At 42.8% G+C, this 18760-nt stretch overlaps 1 protein-coding gene across 1 annotated transcript; it reads right to left on the bottom strand.

Moving 5' to 3' along the window:
- Positions 1-1692: 1692 nt before the first annotated feature.
- On the bottom strand, positions 1693-18532 carry LOC127677780 (disks large homolog 5-like). Its single transcript, XM_052172785.1, has 5 exons — positions 18499-18532; positions 10716-10875; positions 8058-8201; positions 7249-7432; positions 1693-1872 (listed from the first exon to the last, which is right to left on the bottom strand). Exons 1-5 carry the CDS (start codon positions 18530-18532, stop codon positions 1693-1695), a joined length of 702 nt encoding a protein of 233 aa, XP_052028745.1.
- Positions 18533-18760: the final 228 nt, after the last annotated feature.

Raw genomic sequence — 18760 nt, 5'->3', positions numbered from 1 at the left:
CCATGTAGGGCAGCCCCTGGATGTCCCTTCCTTCTGTCTCTGCTCCATTTGTTGTCCCTGTTCTTCCTTTGCTGAGGAATATTTATGGGTTAAAATTTCAAAATGAGTGTGTGGCATCATCCCTTTAAGGAGGGGGGTCACAGGGTTGTTTAAGTGTGTGGAGGTGTATCCATCCCATGGAGATGGTCTCTACAGGTTCTATTTTCCCCTTCTCTGCACATATGGGCTAAAGTCCTCCCCCTTGGGTCCTGGGAACCTCACGTTTCCCTGGTGTCTCTGTTCCTCACGTGGCTAACCCAGTTCCTCATCCCCCCTGCTACATAATTTTGTTCCATTTCCAGACCCTCTTTACTTCTCTCCTATCCTCTCCAGTACCTAATACTGCCACTTATTTCCTCCCTTACCTCTCTCTCCCAGGTCTCCTCTACCTCTACCTCCCACCATCATCCTGTTACCCCCTCAATGCAGGACTGAAGCACCCATGCTCTGGTCTCCCTTCCTTCTAAGATTCATAGTGTCTGTGGGGTGTATCATGGACATTGTGAACTTTAGGACAAATATCAACGTTTTAGTAAACACATACCATGTGTGTTCCTTTGTGTGGGTTACCTCACTCCAGATATTTTCTAGATCGTCCATTTGCCTACAAATTGCATGAAGTCATTGGCTTTTTCATTGCTTAGTAGTACTCCATTCTGTAACTGTACATTCTGTATCCATTCTTCCATAGAGGGACATTTCTTTCTGGCTTCTGGGTTATTTCTGGCTTCTGATTATTATCAATAAGGCTGCTATCAACACAGTGGAATATGTGTCCATATTATATGTCAGAACATTTTTGGATATATGGCCAGAAGTGATATAGCTGGGTCTTCAGGTAAAACCATTTCCAATTTTCATTGGAACCACCAGATTGATTTCTTGTTATTCAGAAGTGGAATCCACTGTCACCTTTGGAAGCATCCTTGTGATTTAAGAAGCATATGTATGCTGCTCAGGAGAAACTAGTGGGAAAGGTTACTAGGATGTGCAATACTAGAAACACATGTTAGTTGACCTTAAGCTGTGCACATGATCACACCTCTGTGCATCAGGCTTTTATCTGAGAGCTTCTTTCTCTGACAGCTCTTGAACTATTCTATTGGAGACATGCATCTCTGACTCGGACCCTCAGATGCACACCCCAGGATGCCAGGGTGTTACAGTCCACATCTGTCGATGGCCTTCATCCTCCCTGGAAGCCTGTCCTAAAGGAAATGGGATCACACTTCACCAGGGGGATTTGGAACAGGAGCAACTTCCTGACTGATGGTTTCCTCCCATAGAATCTTTAAAATAGATTTGCTTCGTATATGTCAGTTTTTTTCTTTTACCTGAATGAAAATACATAGGATACATTTTTTCAAGACTCACTTTGTGAATTTATATTTTTGTGTTGTTAACAGGAGACAGTTTTTTACATATTCTAGTTAGAGACATCTTAGAATGCTTCAATTTTCCCCCCTAACAATTTAGCATACAGCAATGTCTTGCCCTTATCTCTTAAAGGACCCAAAAGTGCTTTAGCAAACTGAAGGAATAAATGAGGAATATTATGTTTATGGGACAACAAATTATTGACCGTAAATAATATATTCTCATCATTATCTATTTGAGAAAAACCCTGAAGGGCCCAGAATTGAATTTGAAAAGCTAGTCTTCGCCTTCCTCTCCACCCCTCAGCTGGCCAGGCGAGTGAAAGCCTCTGGGCAGCAGGGGTGAAGGTGGACACAGCCTGAGGGAGAGGCGGGCAGGGCAGAGTGTGGTCAGGGAGGGCTGTGCCAGCTGAGGGGTGTCCATGGCTTGAGGCTCCCAGTGTGGCGCGGCCGAGGCCTGAGGAAGGCCATGTCTGGGTTGTGCAGACCCTCAGTCACTGCTTGCTGCCCTTAGAGGCCTTAGACTGGGAGCACAGGGCAGGCACAGTGCATGACTCAGAGCGCCAGGCCAGGTGGCACAGCTGAGCAGCTGAGATGTCAATGCTGAGCTGTGGCGGCTGGTCAGCATCCTGCTGCTGGGTGCAGGCTAGAGAGGCAAGTCTACCTTTCTCAAGCAGATGTGTATCAACCATGGCCCAGAGTTTGAACAGAAGGCACTGCTGGAGTTCCTCTACACCATCCATCTTCAACAACTTCCTTAAGATTACTTTGATCTCTGCAGTTCCCTAACTGAGGCTTTCCTCTGACAAGATTCTAGCTGTGGTCCTGAGACTCGAGACCCTCATGCCAGAACAGACAAGGAGGTATGCACTGGCTGCAAACTTAATGGCGAGGCCCAAGGGTGCTTGTAGACCCTCGGGACAAGCTCAGCATTCCCTGGCAGCACTCCGAGGAGAAGCAGGGATGTTTCTGATGGCCTTGAGAACAAGGCAGGCCTGCCTGTGGAGCCCACCACCTTCCAGCTCCTTGTGCCAGTGCTGCATACACTCTGGAGAGACTCGGGGATCAGGGAAGCCTTCAGCCGCAGAAGCGAGTTACAGCTGGGTGAATCAGTGAAGTACTTCCTGGATAACTTAGAATGGATTGGCCAGTCCATGTTGGGCTCCTTCTATAACACCCACTTTCCTTTTAGACACAGGGTCCCACATTGGAGCTGCAGCCTGCCATTTTAGCTAGATTGTCTGGCCAGTGAGCCCTTGGCATCCAACGTGTCTTTTTTTCCTTGGAGCTGTCATCATCATCATGGGTGCCATGTTAAATCCGTGCCTGTTTTAAAAATTATTCTGCCTTCTCTTGTCAGAAACTATATCTCAATAATTTTGCTGCTTCCTATTTGTTCTTTAGGAAACAGGATACTTAGCGTTGTGTTACTGTTGGGTTTGATATTGATGTTGCTTCATGTATCTCTGGTGGATTGCTTTTAGCATGTGTGTGTGTGTTTGTGTGTGTGTGTGTGTGTGTGTGTGTGTGTGTGTGTTTTGAGTGCAAGTATGTATGTCCCTGTGAGCATATGCCACATGTGTTCAGTTGGACATGGAGTTCAGAGGAGGGCATCAGGCTCCTCAGAGCTGGACTTCATTGTATGCCAGCCATCTGTCTGCTGGGAACTGAACTCAGGTCCTTTTTATTTGATGGGTCCCATGTAAAGGTTTTTAGAACATTATAAAGTTAACAAACATCATACAGAGCACAACAGGATGAGATCACCATGACCTTGCTCTGAGCAAGTTACTTTTTCTGTGTCAATTATTGCATATTTCAGCAACAATCTGAAATAGGGGGCAGACATGGAACAAAATGGCTGTAGCTATACTGGTGGGTACAGGCCTGAGCATTAGAAAATCCAGGTCTCTTTCAGTGAGTAGTGATGACCTAAGAGTCCTAGGAGGCCCACATGTAAGCTTAGCCACATGGTATACTTTCCAGATTCATTCTGGAGATACTTGAAAATCTTATCCTATAGGTCTTTCATTGCTTGCTTAGACATACACCAAGATACATTTTTATTAAACCTAGGTATTGTAAGATGTGGCTTTCCTAATTCTTTTCAGCTTTTTATCATTTCAATAAAGAAAGCTTCTTACTTTTTTAAGTTCATTGTGTATATAGAGAGGTTCCTGTAGGTGTTTATCAGCTGTAGTTCTATGGGACATCGTTAGGAATCACTTAATACTATCATATTATGTGCAAATAGCAGTTCTTTGACATTTTCCTTTCCATTTTGTGTCCCCTTGATGTAGTTTGGTTTTCTGATTGTTATAGGTAGATATTCATGGAATAAATTGAATAGATAGGAAGAGAAACCTTTTCCTGGCCTTGATTTTAGTGAAATAGTTTAAGTTTCTCTCCACTGAATTTGATGTTTTCTATAGACTTGATATTTATTGCTTGTATTATGTTCAGTTATGTGTCTTATATCCCTGTATGACAGGACTTTTAATATAGCAGGGAGTTCTACTTTGTCAGTGATCTTTTCACCATCTAATGAGATCATCATGTGTGTATATATTTCAGTGTAGTTTTGTTAGATTGAATCAATGGATTTTCCTATATTGTACAAAACTTGCATTCCTGAAATGAAGATTATTGACAATGGTAAAGGATATTTTTAGTGTGTCCCTAGATTCTGTATGCTCGTATTTTATTGACTATTTTTTCATCAATGTTCAAAATGTAAAGTGGTCTGAATTCTCCATTCATATTGAATCTTTGTTTTAGGTATCAGCTTACCATGGCTTCAGAGAATGAGCATGGCAATATTCCTTCTCTTTCTATTCATTGGAATAGGTTGAAGAGTGTTGGCATTAACAGCTTTTATAAACTGGTAGAATTAGGCACCAAAACCATTTGGCCTTGCCATTTTTGTATTGGGAGCCTTTTGATGACAATTACTATTTCCTTAGGGAGTATAGGATAACTTAGTTAATTTAGCAGATTTAGATTACACTTGGGTAATTGGTATCCTTCTAGAAAACTAGCTATTTTATTTAGATTTCCAAACAAACCACAAACTGTTGTGAGAATTCATAAGTGAGTGTGAGACCCAGGCCCCTTCCAGGTTCTAAGATGTTCAAAGAGATCCCACAATAAGATAAAACATGCTAGTGTGACCTAAGTCTAGGATCTGCTTGTTTCCAGTGTACTACTGATGACCCTTTCTCCATCAGGATCAGCTTATAAAAGCCAGAGGACCTAAGGTAGAGAGTAACAGAAGCCTCTAAACCCTGATGCTCTATAGACTGAGCTAAAAGCCCTGGTTTACCACTAACTGTTTGTGGACCCACTTGACCACTTCCCCCATATTTTAACACTCTGACTAACCTATAGTGTCAGCTAGTCAGTTCCATTCAAAACCTAAAACAATCACCTGGAAGAAATTATCCTCACTATACTTACAGATCTTCTATGATAAAAGTGCAGCTTTGCCTGTCCCTCTTAGGCTCCACATTTGCACAGTCATGCTCTCCATCAGAAACATGGCCACAGCTGCAGTCTCTACTCACTGTGGCTGCCCTTGAGCTTCCCGCCAAAACTGCTTAGATTAAGATCTGTTTCTTGTTACCAAGATGTATTCATTATCCCATCACAGACTACAGGAGGCTAGTCTCAATTCTGAAGTTTACACATATGTCTAGTCTACATTGTCATCCTAGATTAGAGGTGAAAACATTTGTAGTAAAATTGAAAAGAAGGGATATTGGGGCATAAACCTGAAGACACAAAGAGCAGTGGTCCTATCAGAGACCTGCTTTGATGCCTGGCCGCACAAGACAATGAGCACGTGCAGCTAAATCCCCTGAACCTACACATCTCCTGAGATTTCTCCACTCAGTTGGAGGTGATCCAGTTCACATAATACAGCACAAGTGATGTGGAAGGTAAAAAGCCACCCGCAGGAGATGTGGGGATGACTCACTGGTTAGAGCATCTACTGCACTCAGAAGACCCACAAGGTACCTAACAATCATCTACGACAGGGAAAGTTATTCCTTCTTGTGTCATATGAGGGGACTGCACTAAGGAGGGGACACAGAAATACAGAAGTGAAAACACCCAATTCCAATAAATAATAAAAATGAATTTAAACAGCAAAAACAAAAACACAGAAAATGTCTGGTCAATGATAAACTGTCTGGTCATGTACCATAAGTTAATTCTGGGCAAGTGTATTCAAAGGCCATTATCTCTAGTCTTTTATTATCCCTGATTCTCTCTTGCAACAAAAGCCGAGCCACATGGCTCTGTGATTCTTCGTTCTTTATGTACTCATTTGTGAATGTGGTAATTTTCCCAGCAGCTGTACATCAAATGATAGTATGTTACACAGTAACAGATACACAGGGCCAATAATAAATGTGTGCAATAGAGTGCTATATTCTAGTAATAGGAGAATATATGACAACATGGATAAGGTATTCATGTTTATCCATGGGGAAAGCCACATTATCCATAAAAAAGACCATTGTCTTGTATACCCTGATGGGCTTTGAATTCAATCTGTAGCCCAGATGTCCTGGAGCTTACAGAGATCCATTTCTGGTTGTGAGGTCTATGTCTACAGGATAGGATAAAAAACATGAATAAGGAACATGGTTTCAAAGGGTATGAGTTTCTAATAATTTTTTATTCATCAGAAATACATTAGAAAACGGGTTTGAAATGAAAATTACTATAAACAGTGAAAAGCATAACAAAAATTAAAAGCAATAAAAATAATTTATAATATTCATAATATTCATATAATAACATTAATTCATAACATAACAAATATCAAAGCAACAAAAAGCAAAACATCATCCAAAACTCTAACAGCCTGTTTCTTCTCTTGGACACAGGGTGGCAGGTCAGTCACCTCAGTTCTCTCCCAAAGGGTGGTGTCAGCACAGGAAGTGAATAACACACTGAATTGCCTGGCTCACTGGCTAGGGAGTTAGGGCGTATTCTCCCTGAGGAACTGAATTATGTGTAAGAAGATTCCTCCTATTTATTTTGTGGCTGTTGGAGTTGGAGATCAGCAGTGTCTTCCTGAAGTGGCATCTCATTCTGCAGGAGGCCCTCTTCCTGGGCTGTGGAAATTTCAGCTCTTGCTACACTCTCTGCATCCTAGAAGAGGAAGGCAGTTATTAAGACAGAGGCTTGTTGGGAACCTAAATGTCAGCTGTCAGGCTGCTGCCTCTCAACAGCTCAACAGGAATGTTATCGTTGATCTTTTAACTGACACCATTGCTGTTATTAGTGCAGGCACAGCAGAACATCCAGCAGCATTCACCAAATACATGGGCCTGAGAGCTGTTACTCAGACTTCTATCAGTGCATAACAAGAAATGGGCAATGAGAAGAGACCTCACTGGGTTACAGGAAGAAGGGAAAATGCACAGATCAAAGACAAGGAGAAGAATATGTTTCCTATTAGCATTTGGATTTTAACCCTGCAAGATGCTTCCCACTGGGGAAGTCACATGACCCATGCATGACCTCTGTCACAGGACATAGAACTTGCTCAAAGCTCTGCAAAGCAGCCCAGCTAACATGAGCATGTATAGGAATGTGGTGTGTTATTGATCTATCACCCTTACTAGTCTTCAGATTAAAGAGGAGTAGTAAGGTATACTTGCCAATACATCAGTTTATCACAAGGCTAACAACCCCGAATCCTTGTGCAGAGACCATGCAATGAACAACTGCATTCTCTGAGGTGGGTGCGAGTGTGGATTAGAAAGGTGCTAGGTGAAAGCAAAGATGGATGCAATGGGAAAATGTTATCAGTCAGTACCTGATGTTGTAGGTCCTGGAGGATGCTGGGCTTCTCCTCTTCATCTTTATCAATCAGGTTCAAGTCAATCAGGTATTGCTGAATAATGGTCCAATCAGCGTGTACTTCCTTGTTCTCCTGCTTCAGTATGACCAACCTCTTATTCATAAAGTTCTTCTGCATTAGGAGCCGGCTGTGCAGGTTGCTAGAAACATAATCTTCATGGTAAGATCCTGCAGGCTCCTCCTCCCATTTCTAGCTCAAGGTTCCATTAACCCCACCAGGACCTAGGTTCCCATGAATACCTAATGTAGTACATCTCAGTACATTCTTAAGAGGAACACAAACAGAAAATAGCAACTCGAGGGAAGAAAAAGTGATTGCTGCAGTCCAAAGACCAATAAGGTTGCATGTCTCTCCAAAAGAATGCAGTATCTGAAACTATCCATGACAGCCCAATGCATTTCAGCAACATCAATTAGTAGGTTGCAGATACCCACAATGCAGTCAGTAGACTCAAGCATTGCATCCTTTTGTTAGATCACATTTAGCTCTGTAACACCATCCCTGAGCCACACAAATCTAGTACTGTACTATAACCCTCTCATGATCTGAATCACTCTTCTAATGAGAGGCTCCTGATGATGCCTGTACAATGTTAGGATGAGTAACAGTCTCTTACAGACTTTGAAACTGACAGAAGTCCAAAGGCACACTGATGGCTAAAAGGCAGAAGGGATAGAATCAGACCTGCAGACTCTCCAGTCCAGAAACAAAGGAAGTCAGAAATGGCCATTCCACACCTGGTGACCTCCATAAACAGTACTTACTGATAAAAATTAATCTCTTTCTTGAGATCCTGGAAGTTCTGTTTGGCTTCAATATTCTCCTTCTCTAAGGTGTGTAGAAATGTCATAATCTCCTTCTCCTTTAACTTCAGTTTTTCATATAACGGATTTGGTGTGTAGTATGGCCTGTCCCCAGGAAGATAGAACTCCATGAACATGTGCTTTTTTTAAAAAAACACCTTTTCAGAAACCAAGACCCATACACATCTAAGTATTTTAATTTATTTTGATTTATTTATTTAGTTTGGTTTTTTGAGACAGGGTTTCTCTGTGTACCCATGGCTATCCTGGAACTCACTCTGTAGACCAGGCTGGCCTCGAACTCAGAAATCTGTCTGCCACTGCCTCCCAAGTGCTAGGATTACAGGCATGTACTACCATGGCCCAGCTGAAAATGTGTTTCTTTTTTTTTTCCTATTTTTTCTTCGATATATTTTTTATTTGCATTTCAAATGATTTCTCCTTTTCTGACTTCCACTCTACAAAATTTCCATAAGCCATCTTCCCTCCCCCTATTCCCCAATCCACCCCTCCCCACTTCCCTGTTCTGGTATTGCCACATTCCGCTACTGCGTTCCATAACCAGGGGACACTCCTCCGTTCTAAGAACACATGAACACAGACTGGGTCTTGTACTCCCAGCACAGGAAGATCAATTCCGGGATTCTGCATGCTGGGATCTTTTTCATCTTTGGAAACTTCTTATCCTTTCCCAAGGACAGCATAAGCTATGTATCCTAATGGAGGGTGCCCTAGCTCCCTGTGTTTACTCATTAGCTCTCGAGGGGCAGTCTAGCCACTTGTGCTCTCAAGAGCCTAGGCCACAGGTCATTGCCAAATAGACACCTGTGATTATATTTTCCCTGTTTTGAGAACAGGGATTGTAATTCCTGGATAACTAATACTTCAGAGGCAGACATTACACATAATTCTTGAGGTGATACCATACATAATGACCTCTTTATAATCTGCCCATGAGATGCAACTGTATGCATAAGTGTGCTCATGAAGGGAATGATCAATGCTATTTAATTGGATTCCTACTTTAACCACATGAATCTCTGTCTCCTCCTCTCCTCTCCTCTCCTCTCCTCTCCTCTCCTCTCCTCTCCTCTCCTCTCCTCTCCTCTCCTCTCCTCTCCTCTCCTCTCCTCTCTTCTCTTCTCCTTTCCTCTCCACTCCTCTGCTCTCCTCTCCTCTCCTCCTGTCCCTTCCCCTCCCCTCTTCTTCCCTTTTCTCCCCTCCCCTTCCCTCCCCTCCCCCTCCCCTTCCCTCCCCTCCCCTCTCCCCTCCCCTCCCCTCCCCTCTCCCCTCCCCTCCCCTCCCCTCTCCCCTCCCCTCCCCTCCCCTCTCCCCTCTCCCCTCCCCCTCCCCTCCCCTCCTCTCTCTCTCTCTCTCTCTCTCTCTCTCTCTCTCTCTCTCTCTCTCTCTCTCTCTTGTTTTTTTTTTTTTCTGAGGCAGGGTTTCTCTGTGTAGCCCTCGCTGTCCTGGATATCACTCTCTAGACCAGGTTGGCCTCAAATTCAGAAATCTGCCTGCCTCTCCCTCCCAAGTGATGGGATTAAAGGCATATGCTACCTCTGCCTGGACTGAACAGAACTATTTAAAGTAGGGGCTCCCAGACATCAGGACTCAGATCACCTTGAAATAGCATTTAAATCCTCAGTCCAAAACACAGAGCCTAAGATACCTAAGTGTGGAGGTAAGTATAAACACACAAAACAGAAGCACATGTATGTACATGTGGAAGCAAACAGACTCATAGACTGGCACACACAAATTAGGCGAAAAGGACAGAGAGCCACAGAATGAGAAATAAAGACAGAAACAGAACCAGAGAGAATAGGATGAGATTCAGAAAAAGTGTATGCAACATTACTGTCTCAGAGTATACTGGATTTCACAGATCCCTGAATTTCAAAGAGTAGAGAGGAATATAAACATTCAAAAATTTATTCCCAGGAGATAACACAATCTTGTGTACCCCCACACATGTACACACAAAAAACAGACATACAGTCATGTATACACACATGAGAGGGAGAAAATTAGACACAGTCACAGAATGAGAGAGAGTGAATCTGAGATAGAAGCAGAGAGAACACAATGATATGCAGAATAAATACAACATTACAGTCTCAGAGTATAAGACACACAGAAAAAGAGGAACAGGCAGATCCTCAGGCGTCTAGTCAAGAACTGAGATGAACAATGTGGGACCAGGCCCCGCCTTCTGCATCTAGCAGTTTCCAGCACTCAGTCACCTACCAGTCCAGTACAAACACTCACAGCAAACTCTCAGGTCCTAGAACCTCACAAAAGCACCTCCTTTCAAGGGCTTTCAAAATGCTTTCTGGGAACTCACTCTCAATTTCCTGTATCCCTGTATCACTTCTACCCTGAATCTTCACTCAGACCACAAGTCCCACTTTTGACCTGGAGGATGCAGAGGACTCCATTTCCCATCTTACTCCTGTGAAAACTGCAGGTTCTGCCTCTCCTCTAATAAGGGTTTAGAGACATGAGGTTTTGCCCAGGGATATCATGAAAATACACCTTCCTATGATTCACCATCTTAAAAAGACAAGTGCGGCATTTTGGACTCCATACAAACACCACAGCATTTGGAGGGATGCATACCTCTTGTTCATGGCTCCCTCTGTGACATAGATCAAGTGATCTCTCAGCTCATTTCTCTCTTGTGTAACGAGCTGCAGCTCTCTGGTCAGCCTCTCCTCTTCCTCCTTGGCCTGCTTCTTGCTCGGGACAGTTGCAGGGGATGATGTCTGCCTGCCAGCCCCTGTAGGTAAAAGAACACAAGTGAACTTAAATGTTGGGAATGCATAGAGTGTAGACAGACTACTCTGAGGCCTATAAAGGAGACAACAGGCCTAGAACCCAGTGACACCACACAGAGTTTCGTCCAGGCTTTAGATGCATCCTCAGTAGATGTCAGTTCTCCCATCACTCTATAGAGACTAGGAGATGTAAGCAGCCATGTGTGTCCTCTGTCTCCCTATATATTCTTATGATGACCACAGAGATGGCTTCTCCTGGCTTATTACCAAATGCACAGAGTGCAACTTGTCCTCAGAGTCCTCAGTTCTGTGGTTTCTCAAGTCACATGATGAATTCATGATGTTCAGATCTCCTACCCTGTTACTCTTGGCCCAGGACATGGCCTTAAAATGTCCTGCATGGGGAGAACATGGCTAATACACTGACCAATTATTTCCTCTACTGAAACACCAAGCACTCCAGCAGTAGCCAGAGGGTGGAGTCTCTGGGTGTAGTTACAGTACAATAACACCTGCCATTCACAACCAATGATAAGCTAAGCAGAACTTTGAGGGAGAGGAGATCAGAGTAGTTCTGAGAACAAGAGGTGATCTCCAGGGGGCACAGCTCTCTTCCTTGTACTACTGTCAGAGAGAAACTGAAGCTAAAAGAAGCATGGTAGTGAAGGCATTGATGCCCTGCCCTAAATTGGTGTAGGTTAGATCCTCTGTGACTCCTGATGGGCTCATTCTGTCCCCAAGGAACAACCACAATACCCAGTGAAAGAGAAAAATTGGAGTTTACACCATTACAGCTTTGACATTGCCATCTCCTGCTTTTTTTTATTCGATATATTTTTTTATTTACATTTCAAATGATTTCCCCTTTCCTAGCCCCCCAACTCCCAAAAAGTCCCGTAAGCCCTCTTCTCTCCCCCTGTCCTCCCACCCACCCCTTCCCACTTCCCCGTTCTGGTTTTGCTGAATACTGCTTCATTGAGTCTTTCCAGAACTAGGGGCCACTCTTCCTTTCTTCTTGTACCTCATTTGATGTGTAGATTATGTTTTGGGTAATCCAGGTTTCTAGGTTAATATCCACTTATTAGTGAGTGCATACCATGATTCATCTTTTGAGTCTGGGTTACCTCACTTAGTATGATGTTCTCTAGGTCCATCCATTTGCCTAAGAATTTCATGAATTCATTGTTTCTAATGGCTGAATAGTACTCCATTGTGTAGATATACCACATTTTTTGCATCCACTCTTCTGTTGAGGGATACCTGGGTTCTTTCCAGCATCTGGCAATTATAAATAGGGCTGCTATGAACATAGTAGAGCATGTATCCTTATTACATGGTGGGGAATCCTCTGGGTATATGCTCAGGAGTGGTATAGCAGGATCTTCTGGAAGTGAGGTGCCCAGTTTTCGGAGGAACCGCCAGACTGATTTCCAGAGTGGTTGTACCAATTTGCAACCCCAACAGCAGTGGAGGAGTGTTCCTCTTTCTCCACACCCTCTCCAACACGTGCTCAACAAATATAAGAAGATCGAACTAATCCCATGTCTCCTATCAGATCACTATGGAGTAAAAGTGGTCTTCAATAGCAACAAAAACAACAGAAAACCCACATACACGTGGAAATTGAACAATATTCTACTCAATGATACCTTGGTCAAGGAAGAAATTAAGAAAGAAATTAAAGACTTTTTAGAACACAATGAAAATGAAGACACAACATACCCAAACCTATGGGACACAATGAAAGCGGTGCTAAGAGGAAAACTCATAGCCCTGAGTGCCTCCAAAAAGAAAATGGAGAGAGCATACATTACCAGCTTAATGACACACCTGAAAGCCCTGGAACAAAAAGAAGCTATTTCACCCAGGAGGAGTAGAAGGCAGGAAATCATCAAACTCAGGGCTGAAATCAATCAAGTAGAAACAAAGAGAACCATACAAAGAATCAACAAAACCAGGACCTGGTTCTTTGAGAAAATCAACAAGATAGATAAACCCTTAGCCAGACTGACCAAAGGGCACAGAGAAAGTATCCAAATTAACAAACTTAGAAATGAAATGGGAGATATAACAACAGAAACTGAGGAAATCCAAAAAATCATCAGATCCTACTACAAGAGCCTGTACTCAACACAACTGGAGAACCTGGAGGAAATGGACAATTTCCTTGACAGATACCAAACATCTCCTGCTTTAAGAGTTGAAAAAATAATGTTCTGATATCCTTGATATTCAAGAGTTGTGAAAATCCTGTAATCTCTTTTGCTTCCAAGGAGCTTCAATTCCTTTGTCGCTTTGTTAGAAAGGCTAGCTCAGGCCACCCTGGTAGGAAGTTGAATATCCACTTCCCAGTACTTACTCCACATCCTCCATGACCTCCTTTGTCCTTCATTACTCTCAGATGAAAGACCAGCTTCCTTCCTCCTCTCTCTTATCTCTCTTGCATCCACATTGGTTCTCTTAAAAAGTTTTCTGATTCGGGCAAACATGTCTATCAATGTATGCTCTAGACACTGACTGAGAAACCGCAGGGCTTGTGCTGTTGCTACAACACTGGTGACATCACAGCTCATGCCAAGAACTCTCCAGGAGACAATAGAATGTTCAAGAAGGGACTGCTGATGTCATGGGTTACAGCCTTCTGCTCCCTGCTAATTTTCTTCCTTTATTAACAGGAAGCTGAGGTGCCCTTTCCTGGAGACTCTCCTGGGGCATAGCCATTGAGCCCATCATCCTTACAAAACCAGGGTTTGCTCTAGGCTTGATTGACATAACCTCAGGAATCCCTGTGCATTTAACTGAGGGTTTTCTTTTCAAACCTTCTCAGAAATGTATCATCCTGCCTCACATTTCCCTCAATCAGCAATATGAGACATTAACATCTCAGATTATCTACTGAGATATCACTCAAGTTCTTATATGCAGTCAAAACGTTTCCTGTCTTATTATGTACAGGTGCATGAAATCACATCCAGAGCCTGCAGGACAAATTAATATGTGGATGTATGTTAGGGGCTACACTCATGAAGTCTTCTTCTTAGCATTTGAAGTTGCCTCAAGATGTCTTAGCAGAGAAAGAGTTACACACATCATAGTGTTGGCAAGAGTCTGAAAATCAGTTGGCAGAGGAAATTAAAAAAAACCCTTTTCGGGTTCTTCCCCCCTTAAATTCCATAAGCCCTCTTCCCTCCACCCATTCCCTAACCAACCCCATCCCACCCCTCTGTACAGGTAATCCCCTACATTTCTTCATCAAGGCTTTCCAGGACCATGGCCCTCTCCTTCCTTATCCTTGGGAATCATTTGATATGTGAATGTGTCTTGGAATTCAGAGCTTCTGAGCTATTTAATATACACTTATCAGTGACAGCATTTCATGTCTTAGGATGATATTGACCAATTCCAACCATTTGCCTAAGAATTTCATGAATTTATTGTTTTTAATTGCTGAGTAGTATTCTATTGTGTAAATATACCACATTGTTTGTATGCATTCCTCCATACAGGGGCATCTGGGTTCTTTCCAGCTTCTGGCTATTATAAATAAGGCTGCTATATACATAGTGAAGCATATGTCCTTATTGCATGCCAGAGAATTCTCTGGGTATATGCCCAGGAGTGGTATAACAGTGTCCTCTGGAAGTATCATGCCCAGTTTTCTGAGGAACAGCCAGACTGATTTCCAGAGTGGTTGTACCAGCTTGCAAACCCACCAGCAGTGGAGGAGTGTTCCTCTTTCTTCACATCCTCACCAACACCTCCTGTCTCCTGACTTTTTAACCTTAGCCATTCTGAGTGGTGTGAGGTGAAATCTCAGGGTCATTTTGATTTGCATTTCCCTAATGACTAATCATGTTGAACATTTAAGGTGCTTCTCAGCCATTCAAAATTCTTCAGGTGAAAATTCTTTGTTTAGCTCTGTACCCCATTTTTAATAGGAGTATTTGGCTCTCTGGAGTCTAACTTCCTGAGTTCTTTGTATATATTGAATATTAGCCCTCTGTCAGATATAGGGTTGGTGAAGATCTTTTCCCAATTTGTTTGTTGCCATTTTGTCCCATTGACAGTGTCATTTGCCTTACAGAAACTTTGTAATTTTTTGAGGTCCCATTGGTCAATTCTTCATCTTAGAGCATAAGCTCTTGGTGTTCTGTTTAGGAAATTTTCCCCTGTGCCCATGTGCTCATTGCTCTTCCCCAGTTTCTTTTCTATTAATTTTAGTATGTCTGGTTTTATTGGAGGTCCTTGATCCATGATCCACGTGGAGTTGAGCTTAATACAAAGAGATAAGAATGGATCATTTTGCATTCTCCTGCATGCTGACCTCTAGTTGAACCAGCACCATTTGTTGAAAAGGCTACCCTTTTTCCACTTGATGGTTTTAGCATTTTTGTGGAATATCAAGTGACCGTAGGTGTGTGGGTTCATTTCTTGGAGTTCAGTTCTATTCCATTGATCTACCTGCCTGTCACTGTACCAATGCCATGCAGCTTTTAACACTATTTCTCTGTAGTACTGCTTGAGGTCTGGGATACTGTTTACCACAGAAGGTCTTTAACTGTGGAGAATAGTTACATTCTCTCTCTACAATTGTTTGTTGCTGGAAAGTAGGAAAAGTGGAAATGATCTTCCACATTTGTGAAAAATGGAGCATAAATGAGGACTGGGACACCAGCAGTGTCTCCTGGCCTTTGTATGCTTAGACCGGGTTCACAGGGAAGGTGGAGTGACAATTTTGTGTCACCTGCAGGGACAGAATGAGGTGGAATGGGCACTGAGAAAGCTGTGCAACACAGCTCTAGCACCTCCATTCAGGTAGAAAACACAATTTCTTTTCTGCGTCCAGGAGCCATTGTTGAGGCCAACTTGTGTAAACATGGTAAGGTAACACAAATGCATTTTTCTAATGATAAAATTGTTTTTGATGAGGTTTGCCTGCATAACATAACTGTAGCATATTTATCACACAGCAGACATCTATTTCATACTGTTACTGTAATATACCTCCTAGTCATGGATATAAATCAAAAGAAAAACATCTTAATTTGAACAGGGTCATCATCACTATGTTATGTTCTCTATGTTGTGAGGTTTGTTAATCTTATGAAATTCTACATCTATATGCTTTCCATAGAACCCATCAAATTCAAGGCCAGTATATAATATTATGTCTAAAATAACTTGAGTCAAGGTCCTCATAGGGTAGCATTTCCAGCACTTTTGCATGAGCTCTTTGGGGTTTATACACAAAGCTGTAGCTGAGAAATATCTAGTGCAGTTTTGATCTGTTGCCCTGATTGGTCAAACTTGTGGTGTGCCTTCAATAAACCATCCACGTATAACTGAATTCCGTGTTTCTGTTGTTTGTTGGGTAACCCCTGAACATAAACCCTTCCATGCTGCAGCACTTAGGACAATGAGCCAAGGCCAGGAATGGTAACATCGTGGAATAAATTATGTGAGAAGAGGGATGGATAGTTTATCCCTTGTCATAATGATCAGGGGTGTCCTTAGTACTTTTTTGGCTCCTATTGGCCCTTGTGCAACAGCTTCAAGAGCCCAGTTCTGATCTTCCTTGGGATCATTGTGTCCTCATGAATATGCACTCAGATGTGCCTGGAAACAAGCAGAACAATTGACAGAGAGCTTGATTTCTATAGTGGAGGGAACATTGCTAACTTAATGTTGCAGGATATTTGTTCACACTGTAAACCCCAAGATTGTGTTATTTACTGAAAAGAAAAAAAATATTTGTGTGCTCAGCCCTAGCACCGACCTTTAACCAAGAGCTTTCTGTTTACTGTACTTTCTTGTTCTGTGGCTCAGCCCTAGCACACACCTGTATTGCAAACCAAAAGAAGGTCAACTCCAGGTCAAGAGGCAGAGCAAGTAAGCAGTTGGAAGAGAATGAACATAAGTAAAGAAGTAGGAAGAACTAGGAAGGTCTCTAAGTTGAATGATGTTTAAGACAGTGTGGGGAGGGATAAAGAATGCTCTCCCTCTGGGAGGTCAGGGGAGTAGGAAGGTCAGCTGGGTGCTTTCCCTGTCTCTCTGAGTTGGCAGGCTTTCACCACAGCATCTGGCTCCTATGTCTTCATTGTTAAAGTTTAATGGCTGGCATATGTGTATTGTTTTAAATTTATTTATAAATTATTCATTGCAATACATCTCAAATGATAAGCCACTTCCTGGTTAACCCACACAGACCCCTCAAATCTCATTTTTCCTCTCACCCTCCCCTTTGCCTGAATGAGGGTGCTTCCCTACCCACCTACTCTCTCCTGCTCTACTGCTTCTGCATCCCACTATACTGGGGCATGAATCCTCCACAGGACAAAGTGCCTTCCCTCCTATTGCTGTCAGGCAAGACCATCATCTGCTACAATTTATCTGCATCTATAGATCCCTCCCTGTACCTTGCTCAGTTTGCTGACTAGCTTCTGGGAGCAATGGTGGACCCTGCCAGCAGATGTTGTTCTTCCTGTAGGGTTGCAAGTCCCCTCTGTTCCTCCAGCTTTTCTGAAAACTCACCCACTAGGATCCCTGAGCTCAGTCTACTGACTGGCTCCAATTGTCAGATGCTGGGCAGACCTTCCAAGGAGCCATGCCTGAGGATTCTGTCAGCTAGGGGTTCTTGACCAGAGCAACAGTGTCTGTTTTGGTGTCTGCAGACATGATGGATTCCCAGGTAGGGAAGTCCCTGAATGTCCCTTCCCTCAGTCTCTGCTCCATTTGTTTTTCCTGTTCTTCCTTTGCTCAGGAACATTTATGGGTGAAAACCTGTAAGAGGATGAGTGGCACCCTCCCTTAATGGAGGTGGTGACACGTGGATTCATGGGAGCCTTACCTATCCACTGGAGGTGGTCTCTACCAGTTCTATCTCCCCTTCTCTATGCGCTTTGGCTAAAGTCATCCCTTTCAGGCTCAGGGAGTTTTTCCTTTCCCAGAGGGAAAACTCATATAGCGATCCCCAGTTCATCATCACCCCTACATATTTTTCTTCAATTTCCTGACCTTCTCTGTTCCTCTCTCCTATCTTCTCCATTACATGATACTGCCCCCTTATTTCCTCCCCCTCCTCTCTCCCTCCACCACCCATGATCATCCTGTTCCCCCTCAGCGCAGGACTGGAGCATCCATACCCTCCTCTCCCTTCCTTATAAGCTCCATATGGGCTGTGGGCTGTATTATGTGCATTGTGAAATTTAGGGTAAATATCTATTGTCAGTAAACACATATCATGTGTGCTCCTTTTTTGTCTGGGTTACTTCAGTCAAGATGAACATTTCCAGTTCCATCCATTGGCCTGTGGATTGTAACAAGTCATTGTTTTTAATTTGTGAGTAGTACTCCATATGTAACCACATTTTCTACATCCATTCTTCTGTTGAGGGACATCTAGGTTCTAGCCAGCTTCTGGGTATAATAAATAAGGCTGCTATGAACATAGTGGAACATGTGCTCTTGTTATATGTTGGAATAATTTTTGGGCATATTCCCAGTAGTAGTATAGCTGGGTCTTCAGGTCAAACTATTCCCCCTTTCTCAGAAACTCCCAGATTGATTTCAAAAGTGGTTTTACCAGGTTGCAGTCACACAAGCAAAGGAAGAGAGTTTCCTTTTACCCGCAACCTGGCCAACATCTGCTGTCACCTGCATTTTTGATCTTAGCCATTGTGATTTGTGTGAGATGGAATCTCACTGTTGTTTTAATTTGCATTTCTCTGATGACTTAGGATATTGAACATTTCTTTAACTAATTCTCAGCCATTCATTTGAGATTCCTTGGTTGAGATTCCCTGTTTAATTCTGTACTCCAGTTTTTAATAGGGTTTTTTGTTTTTTTGGAGTCTAACTTCTTGATAGTATATTTTAGCTATGAGCCCT

This window comes from Apodemus sylvaticus, chromosome 2 (assembly GCF_947179515.1).
Source record: "Apodemus sylvaticus chromosome 2, mApoSyl1.1, whole genome shotgun sequence".
NCBI classification, from domain to species: domain Eukaryota; kingdom Metazoa; phylum Chordata; class Mammalia; order Rodentia; family Muridae; genus Apodemus; species Apodemus sylvaticus.
This window is presented reverse-complemented; position numbering and strand designations above follow the sequence as displayed.

Bases quoted from the DNA above. Each gene is read 5' to 3' on its own strand.
- LOC127677780 (XM_052172785.1), bottom strand. From the start codon at position 18,532: ATGCAGGTGACAGCAGATGTTGGCCAGGTTGCGG. The intron at 8,202-10,715 runs GTATGCATCCCT...TCCTGGGGACAG, and splicing joins GAGGGAGCCATGAACAAGAG to GCCATACTACACACCAAATC. The intron at 1,873-7,248 runs GTACTGACTGAT...GGCCTTCCTCAG, and splicing joins TCCAGGACCTACAACATCAG to GCCTCGGCCGCGCCACACTG.